General features: G+C 41.5%; 1 protein-coding gene across 2 annotated transcripts; it reads right to left on the minus strand.

Annotated features, from left to right (window-relative positions):
- Nucleotides 1-608: 608 nt before the first annotated feature.
- Nucleotides 609-7011, minus strand: tsku (tsukushi small leucine rich proteoglycan homolog (Xenopus laevis)). Of its 2 annotated transcripts, none has more exons than XM_061782441.1 (3): nucleotides 6788-7011; nucleotides 2570-2884; nucleotides 609-2431 (listed from the first exon to the last, which is right to left on the minus strand). In XM_061782441.1, the coding sequence occupies exons 2-3, from the start codon at nucleotides 2876-2878 to the stop codon at nucleotides 1688-1690; spliced, it is 1053 nt and encodes a 350-aa protein (XP_061638425.1). In that variant the 5' UTR covers nucleotides 2879-2884; nucleotides 6788-7011; the 3' UTR covers nucleotides 609-1687. The 2 variants fall into 2 exon arrangements, with proteins under 2 accessions (XP_061638425.1, XP_061638423.1); XM_061782439.1 differs by lacking the exon at nucleotides 6788-7011 and adding an exon at nucleotides 6332-6622.
- Nucleotides 7012-10087: the final 3076 nt, after the last annotated feature.

Genomic DNA, 10087 nt, shown 5'->3' on the forward strand with positions numbered 1-10087 from the left:
CATTTTATGTAAAACATAACACAAAGTGCCTTTGGAAATAAAGACTTATTTTAATCAAAATCCTTATGTTAATAATCCAGTATGTTGTTGTCTGTGTTGGTGGATAATTGAATACTGTTCATTCAATGCGTATTGTAATTTGCGTTATAATTCTTGATCCTTGGGGTATTTTGACCAAATAATGTCAAAGAAATCACAGTGTCTCCAGTTTTTAAAACCCCTAGGAACTGTGTGTCTTTTTTTTTAAGACATATGTGTACGAAGCACACCTTTATTCTCATCTTCATTTAAAATCTAATGGGGTTATCATTCGCCACCGCTCCACAAAGTTGAATGGAAATAGATATATTTTTTTTTTGTGCTAAACATGAGTCTCAACCCAATGGTAGAATCTGCTCAGACCCAAACGCGACTGTTATTTTGAGGAGAGACACACCCTTTCTGTTTCGAGGAAGTCATTGTGCCAAGACAAACCAATTTTCATCAAAATGACAAATATAGTGGACGGTGACACAATCGTTCCTCTTTGGTGTTTTTGTTAGCACTGTTTACCAAGTGGAGTGACGCACCTCAAATCACTATGTCAGACAGAACATGAGTAAGCAGGATAGGAGAAAAAAAAATATCTCAATTTATTATAACTTTTATATATTTGCAAAAATACATACAGCATTGTGACGTCCATACAAATATAAATCTTTCCACAGACACTTACCGTACATTATTTGATTGTATTACACACCAAGGAAATGACAATTTCTAAAGCCAGAACCTCAAGTCTTTATGTTTTGGAGACATTCAAGCGGTCTTGAGCCCAGTCGTTTCTTAGGTCCACAGGAAAAGGTTTATGTGTCATACTTCATCTGCCAAATGGGGACAGTAAAAGGGAACTGCCAGTCAATGTGGTCCCTGTTTGTTTCCCCTCTTAGGTGTCGCTCACCTCATAAAAGTAAGTAAACACCATGTCCAAGGGTATACGGCTTGCACAATTGGACATGTTCACGAGCTGGCCTTTTGAAAGTACATTCACGTTATAAAAATGGTCCTTTTTGTGTATGACAAGCTCCTCACACTCTATTAAATTGGGTTATAAATGTCAATATCCTAGCAAAACAAACCTCCGTTAAATCAACTTCAGAAACATCATTAACTACTGCTTTAAGTTGCAAGAATAATTAGACTTGTGAACTAGTGATAAAATGAAGAAGCACTCTGGTTGACTGGAAATGCAGTACAGTATTAGTGTGCTGTGGAACCAGATTTTTCTTAGCTTAAATACTGTACAGCTAATGCATTTGTACAGTCTTTATGCTAGGGCTAACAGACTTACACTTCCTGGTTAGCATTTACTCAAAAAGGCAGGATGGTCCCGAAAACCCTCAAAATGGGCTGAAATAATGCCTTAATGTAGTGGTAATGTGGTCCGTGGTGGTAAAATCCATGTGCCAATAAGGTTGTCAGCCGTTTTCTATGAAGAACAGTTGACCTACTGTACCGTATTTGTGACATAAAATAAGTGTGAAAAGATTGCTATTGTTTGTATTTAGATGAAGAATGTGAAAATAAGTTTTGGATACATAGTCAGCATTTTATGTGAAATGATCCTTTGTGTCTATGAAGGCCACATGAAACCTCTTAAAGCTTAGGAAAGGGGTAAGGGATTGAAGGCACAGCGCTGGTATAAAGACTACAACACAACGCCATCCTGGTTGCAGCTGAGCACCTCATTGTGTTGGGTCTGACCAAGCTGCCGGTGAAACTGTCCTTGTTTTTGGGTCCTCCAGCAGCAGATGTTCTGTCCTAGCGTAATGCTCTTTATACTGGGGAGGTGCGAGAGCATGTTGTTTGGTAAGGACGTCACTCCAGAGCCAGATAAATTCAGCTCCTGCAGTGACTCCAGTCCGGTGAAAACGGACGGGCTTAGTGTCGTCATCTTGGGATTGTTGGAGAGCTCCAACACCTGAAGGCTTTGGAGGCTCTTAAAGCTGTGCGCCTCAATTTTCTGAAGCTGATGAAGGCTGCTGAGCGATAAGTAAACCAGATCTGTAAGGTGAGCAAAGTCTCCCTCTTTAATGGCGTTGATGGGGTTGCTATCCAGATTGAGGTATCTCAGTATCTTAAGTCCTTCTAACCTTGGTACGCTCGAAAGACGGTTCGCCGTCAGATTCAAGCTTTGAATGTGTACAAGTTTCCTGTGCGGCGTTGTGGAAATGAACACAAGCTTGTTGTGTGACAGATCCACACTGACTGGTTTGCCGTTTACTTTAGCCGCAAACGCATCCATGTCGAAGTCCCGGAAGTTGTTGTGGCTAAGGTCCACTTCAGCCAGAGGGAGGCCAAAGAAGCAGCCTGGCGAGAGGCCTTCCAAGTCGTTGTGGCTCAGATCCAGAGTCTCCAAGTAATGTAGCTTGGACAAAGCATTGGGGCTTACCTGGAAAACATGAGACTATTCAGTGGCAAAAACATGAATTCAAAAAAATGATCCATGCTACAGATGGACATTTGACTAAAATTACTTCATGAACTACAATGAAAGTATAAAGTATAGTATAAAGAAGCCTTTACTCACCATTGCAATGTGGTTGCTGCTAAGGTCCAAGCTAACAAGGGTTGTGTAGCCTGGCCCGGCCAGCATGGTGTCAGTGAGCCGGCCCATGGCGTTGGAGGACAGGTCCAGGTAGGCGGTGTCCAGCGGTATGGGCACGGGCATGGCGGCGCCAGGGCCCAACCCTCGACAGTCTGCTGTGGTCAGGCTGAAGCTGTCGAACAGGCCAAAGCTTTCCACCTCGCAGTGGCAGCCCGGGTGGCAGTTCTTGACCGAGGTGGACCGGACCCCCGCCAGCAGCAATAGCAGGTCAAACCACAGGAAGAGTGCCATTATGGTCTGCAAACACAGCACATTATTTACAACAACGCCCTAACATCTGATTTAAATTTAAATGCAATCCCTTTCAATAACGTTTAGTGGCCTTAATTTTTAGATTTTTCATTTACTTCCTTAAAAAAAAGACATCTTTGCTATCCTCCTTAGCAACTGTAACATTATGCACAGCTTGAACATAAACACACTTTAAAACAGCAAAATCTAAAAAAAAATAATAATAAAAAGGTAAAAAACGTACTCGTAAATATTGATTCAATTAAAATGTACAAAAAAAGTTACAAATTTATATAATAAATGTTTCGAAACAATCAGTTCTTCAAGATTAAATGCAACGGTATTGAATGACAGAACTCTACTCAGGCAGTGATTATTTTGCGTACCAATAGAGAAAGCCTGTTTAGAGAATAATTACACAGAAAAATGGGAGATGTTTTGCAGGATAGCTGTTAGCAGGCGCATGTTCACTTCTATAAACGACAAGTGGTCAAACTTTGCTTGCCAATCCTCCAAAATGTAATTAACACTCCTTGGTTTGAATGCTACATCAAATAACCAATTTCATATTTTTACTCTATTGCAAAATAAAAGCTATTAAAATAGTTTAGCCCCTCCTAAAAAGAAAAACGAATCAACTAAACAAGTTTTTCAGTCAAACATACCAGAAAATACTTCTTGTGTTGTAAAGCACAACGTCAAACAGCACAAATGGCTTATCAATTCACATTGGCAGTCAAATACTTTTGGTTAAATTATATCAAGTCTTCCTGTTCCAGGTCAAGTTTTATCAGGCACATCATGTTCACTGATACAGATTACTACAAAAAGATTTTTAAAGAAAGAAATAGACGCCCTCGCTCTGTGTGCATGGCTGTGAAGGGAGATATGGACAGAGAGAGAGAGAGAGCCCACACACCTCAACTCTCATGAATATGAAGAGAGGTTACAAGCTGTGTAACGAGGGGAAATGAGGAGTCACAGTTGTGTCGTCCTGACATGACACAGCAGGCTGAAGATAAAAGCCACTTCTCTTGTTTGAGAAATGACAGCCCCATGCATCAACGTATTAATTGAAAATTGTATGAAGGCAACTGATAAGCAAATTACAAACCCAGGCCTCTGAAGAAATGCATATTGTTTGCTCAGTTGACAGGCCATGCAATAAATAATGCACTCATGTTATTAGACAGGTATTAAGGTTATTAAATGGCCTTACATAAGAGGCTGATGTTATATAGAGCACCACTTGTGGGTTAACATTCACTGTTGTTCAAAGTCTGCTACTTGTGTTTCTTTGGACTCATGAACTCCAAACACTACTGGCTGTGTGCAACAGGTCATTTCTTGTCATTATTATGGCTTCTCACTGCCGACCTGAAATGGGAACAATCAGTTTTTGGCCTTTTCACTTGTACGTACGTCTGCTGTGAGAGTTTTACAACAGAGCACTTAAACTGCAGTCGTTGTCTGGTGGAGCTCTGCAGTTAATCCCGACTGAAAGCCTGACATAATTATATGACAAAAGAGACATCGTACAAAAGGCACTCCACAATGTTGAACCATCGTAATTTGGATCAGCACTAAATGCAAATGCTTCATAGATAACCCCTTTTGGCCCGGAGATGACAGAGGAAGTGCTTGGACAGACCAGCCTCCTTATAAAAACACAGAGAGGCCATATGCTGACTAAACACGGAAAACTGCCAGTAAAACAAAGAAAGTGCAAAACACAACGCCTCAGTGAGTAGGAAGCTGCGTTCACCCTTCCTTCAACCTTTGTTCCATCTGCTCCAGCGAGGGGCTGAACGTTCCCGACCAGGTGTTCCTCTCACCACACTCGCCCAATAAATCTCCTCTAAAGACCAAATGGCCTTCAACTCACATGCACTCTAACGGCAGCAAGTAGTGAGAACATCAACGCCTCCCCTCCAACAGGATGAACAATTGGGAAAAACCTGCAAAAGAACACCCTGAAAACCCTCTCACTTTCCTCGCCTTCGTATGCGAGGAAGGTGAGGAGACAGCTTCCTCAGTCCTCTGAAGAACATCAACATTTAGCTTGTTTGAGTGTTTATGTACCCACAGACTGCCAGTGTAAACACCATTAATCCCATTTAACAGTTGTAAAGCTCCATGAATGTGATAATCCAAATGTTATCAGTACAAACACAATGATAAAATCACAAGTCATCCAAGTTTTTATTGCTCTAAAATGTGTGACACAATGAGACACAGAAATTATATGGCGTCAGTCAGTTTTAACACAATAACCTTGATTTACTACCAAACTCAGTGAACCTTTGTTCACTGCACTACTCCTGTGCTCACATCACATCACATCACACCACATCACTCTGCTCTTCAGGCTGAAAACTGCTCCGTTAGACGATAAATGCCAGGCTCAATCCTGTTGAGCGGCGTTAATGCGTGACTCCAAATTGATCCTTGAGGCTTTAAATGAAACTGATGGCGCTTAAGTGTTTTCAAACAATTAGGCGGTAGTGGAGCGCCTGCAGTTAGGGACGGGATTCATACTTGTAAAGGCGAGGACACGAAAGGGAAAATGATGAAAGATTCAGTGAAGACGCGCCTGACAGCGAGACTTGATTCTAATTTAAACTTTCACAAACAAATCCGGTATATGTGCAACCTTAATTCCACATTCGGCAAAACGGGTCAAAGCATTTCCTCCCGGTTCGCAACAATAGGGACTTAAAACATGTACAATGTCGGCTTCTCCAGTAAAAAAACGAAACACAAAATTCTTACCGTGGTCAAACTATCATCATCATAAAACCTTCAGCAACTACTGTAAACAAACTATGCTTTAAGTGACATGTTAACATTCTTAACTCCCATACCAGTGTAAAAGGAGGTTAACCACTGATAATAGTTAAACGTGAAACAATATTCTGCCTTAACTTTGATGACAAGTGACAATGCGATTTCACAACATAAGTTATTTCAAAGCACTTTACACATTGAGCAGGTCAAGAACCACGTCCATACATTACATAATATGGAAAAAAGAAAAAGGCTAGTGCATACCTAAGCTGGCGATAACCCACACAAGCGTGGAGAGAACATGGAAACTCCAAACAGGAAAACCAGGAGATAAGAGTCAAACCTTGAACTTCAAAACTGTGAGGCACACATACTAATCACTAGGTCACATACTGAAAGTTTGAACCCTTTGAGAAATATCATTAATATTTCTCGAATTTTTTCCCCCCCAAAACGGCAGTACACAGTATTTCAGTATGGGATATTTTATTGTAGTTTTTTTTTTCCTTTATGTTGCTTTCCTTCTTTTTTTTCCTTTTTTTTTATGCACTGCTTGTTAGAAATAAAAACTCCAACCAATCGATTATAACAGATATCCCCACTGGCTGCACTTTACTTTGAGAATATTGGTTACATTGAAGCTTGTCATGTGAAGTGCTGTGTTACCTCCTTCATCTCCAAAAAGGAAAAAAAAAAACGATCACTAACTCTTCAAAAACGTGAACCATGCAGGCACGTAGACAAATAGTTCCCATATCAGATTTATGAGTCTTGTACGTGGCAGACTGCACATCAAACAAGCTGCTCGATGGGGAGACATCATCCTCAATGATCTGATAACTAATAGGTTGAACTCCTGCGTTCGTGTCAATCACTGCCTCAGACGCCTGATAAAGTTGTCCGAACTTCGGGTGTCATTGTGCGGTCAGTTGAGTGGTGGCACACCGTGGGCGGTTTCTTAAAACACAGAGGAGAAATGAAACCCGAGCTGACCACTGAGCTCGGGGCGATTTTTTCGCCGACAGAAACTTTTAACGTCTTCTACGACAGAATAAACTCGTGGTAGCAACTTCTTTTTTACAGTTCACGCTATTTGTTTTTATTTAAAATTTTTTTACTTGCCTTTCATCCAGAGTGTCCGCGCCCTTTTTTTTTTTTGTCCGTTTTTCCACTTCACTTCACCGCACCCATTTTCAAGACCCCCGCTGAGCAGGCTCCTCTGTGTCCGGGCCAAGTGTGTCTCAAGGCGGCTACATGAGCTGCGGAGTCCCTCCCTTCTTTCCTGGCTCGCCTCCGCTCTGTTTCATGCGCGTCACTGACTGAGACGCTCGTGTGCGCCCTGCCGCTTTTTTTTAGTGGCTGTCTTTTCCACCAAGTTGGGCGATAGGAACATTTCCGCTTTGATATTTCAAAGTAAAATACCAAGCCATTTGATCTGTCACACCGTTCATATCCTATGCACACATAACATGTACCGGGTCAATTTTGACCATGGCTAAAAATATACTTTTTTTTTTTTTTTTTTAAATTATCCAATTATTTGTGAAATTATCCAATTATCTCAAAATTATTATTTTTTGCATAATAACAACTACAAACTTATCTTTGGTCATCTACCTATGTCCCTGATGTAATAGTGACAGGCAGGCTCTTCAGTTAATACACCTGAATATCCACCTGTTGCCATTCATACAGCTGGTTATGCCCAAGAAAGTATATTTATATATCAGTTTTGATCGCAACTAAACAAGCCCAGATTTCACAGTAAGTAGAGGCCGAACCATTCACACTCAACGTACAAACAATTTGGAGTCGTCAGTTGGCCTAACACGCATGTTTTTGGAATGTGGGAGGAAACCAGATAACCGGAGGGGAAAAACAAAACAAAAAAAACATGCAGGCATGGGAAGAATATGCAAATTCCAGACAGGAAGGCTGGAGCCCAGATTTGAACCTTGACCGTGCCACAGCCATTAATTCTTTGTTTTTAAGATGAGAAGGGTCACAATTAAGATGATCGTGGCAACTTTCAAAGACCAACAGGTGCATGGTTCTACGGGAACCTGGGCAAATGTGGTGGAAGCAAAGACAGTTCTCCAGACTGGACTCTTTCCTGAACAGTTACCACAGTCCAATAACAAATACACACATTTATGGCAGATTCCCACCATTACCACTATTTTCCTTGATTTGACACACACTGATGAATCAGACAATCAATTTTAGTAGACACAGCTCAAATTTGACCTAGAACAGCCTCATTTTATACAAAATTTGCTGCAACTAAAAAGACTGAAAGCTTTTATTTTGGAAGTTACAGACGAGATATTTCCGGAGTTGGTCAGTTTCTCAGGCAATTTTCAGGTTTGACCACAGGAGGACGCTATAGTCAAATATATCATTGCAATGGACTGCACAGCAGCTGCTTTTAATCATTTCATTTACCGGAAATTATACAAAAATCGAAGTGACACAACTTTCCATCGGTTTTCTATATTCCTTGAGCTCACTAGCATCGCGGGTGAGCTTGAACCCATCCTGGTTGACTTTGGGTGCCAACAAGAATTTTGTGATTGATTCCACAGTTCTAGAAACCATGCATTGATTTTGTTATTTCACATTGTAAAGACGAGAAGAAAAATCTGTAAAGTCTCTATCCAGCCAAATTTTATAGCGCTTGTCCTCATTAGGGTTGCAGGTGAGCAGGAGCCTATCCCGGCTGACTTCACGTGAGTGGCGGGGCCGAGACAGGGGCCTGTTTAATCTTTTTGGTCCCCAAGGCAAACACAGTCATGGGGCCCTCCACATCCGTGTATATCCATATTCATCCATATTTTCCGAGTTAGATAAAGTTTTTTTGTCTTTTTTTTTTGACAATTGTGCAAAAAGATGCAGAGTCCTCTTGCAATTAGAGCAGTTTAAATGACTAATAGAGGACTAGTCCGGTGCAATGACCATTGTGCAAAGGGCGCCGAGGCTTCAAGAAATGTATGCAGTTTAAAGTGAATAGTAGTGCGATAATCTGGGACAATGTCGATTGTGCAAATGTTGCAGATGCTACTCAGGCACATGAGTGGCCAGTATTGGTCAACAACAGATATGCAAATAGTGCAGCGTGGCAAGACAATTACAGTGAGTGTATGAGTAATGTATAATTGGCCCAACAGAAATGTGACAACAAACTCTAGATTACGAGACATAGAGGTTTTCGTCACTTGTCCTGACGTTTTACACATCTAAAAAGAGACGCGGTGCCCCTTTTCGAGATAAAATAATTTGATTTTAATTCTTAAACTTAAAAAGACCCTAAACCGGAAGTAACGCAGGCGCCGTTTCTTACTTCTTACTTACTCCTAATTACGTTTTTATCCAAACCAATATACGCTACACTGTTTTTAGTTCGGCGGCACGGTGGGCGACTGGTTAGAGCGTCAACCTCACAGTTCTGAGGACCCGGGTTCAATCCCCAGCCCCGCCTGTGTGGAGTTTGCATGTTCTCCCCGTGCCTGCGTGGGTTTTCTCCGGGCACTCCGGTTTCCTCACACATCCCACAAAACATGCATTAATTGGAGACTCTAAATTGCCCGTAGGCATGACTGTGAGTGCGAATGGTTGTTTGTTTGTATGTGCCCTGCAATTGGCTGGCAACCAGTTCAGGGTGTACCCCGCCTCCTGCCCGATGACAGCTGGGATAGGCTCCAGCACGCCCGCGACCCTAGTGAGGAGAAGCGGCTCAGAAAATGGATGGATGGTTTTTAGTTACACACATTCAGTGTCACTGCGAAGAAGGTTGAAAACTGGTAGTTCTGATGAAAATAGATTGTTTTCCTCTCGCCTCTGCCTCTTCTCCGCTCCACTGGGAGAACTCAGCTTCATTTTCCTCACAACACGCCCACAAGTTTTTTTTGTTTTTTTTTTTTTTTTCCTGAATCAAGTTTATAAATGCTCAGCAAGATGACTGAAGAGTGTACTGCATGAGAAGGGAGGGGGACAGTTGAAACGATCATGATGATGAGCATTTTTTATGCGTTTTTATGTGCGTGAATTAAAACAAAAACAATAATCCAGATAATTTATGGTAATTTATGATTTAAATCATAAAACAGTATTTATCAGTTTTTATGAGACATTTTGGGGCCCCTGTATATCTCGGGGCTTGTTTTTACCTCATGGTAAATCCACCCCTGGGGTCACTCGTCAGTCAACGGACACATACAGTCTCGATAAAGAACCATTCATACTCACATTCTCACCTATGGACAATATATAGCCGATTAACCTAACATGCATGTTTTTGGAATGTGGGATGGCGCCGGAGTAAGCAGAGAAAAGCCAGGCAAGCACAAGGAGGTCATGCAAACTCCCCACAGAAAGGACGGTAAGGATGACAGTCAACCTGAAGCTTTACATCAGCGACTGTAA

Source organism: Phyllopteryx taeniolatus, chromosome 8 (genome assembly GCF_024500385.1).
Source record: "Phyllopteryx taeniolatus isolate TA_2022b chromosome 8, UOR_Ptae_1.2, whole genome shotgun sequence".
Taxonomy (NCBI): domain Eukaryota; kingdom Metazoa; phylum Chordata; class Actinopteri; order Syngnathiformes; family Syngnathidae; genus Phyllopteryx; species Phyllopteryx taeniolatus.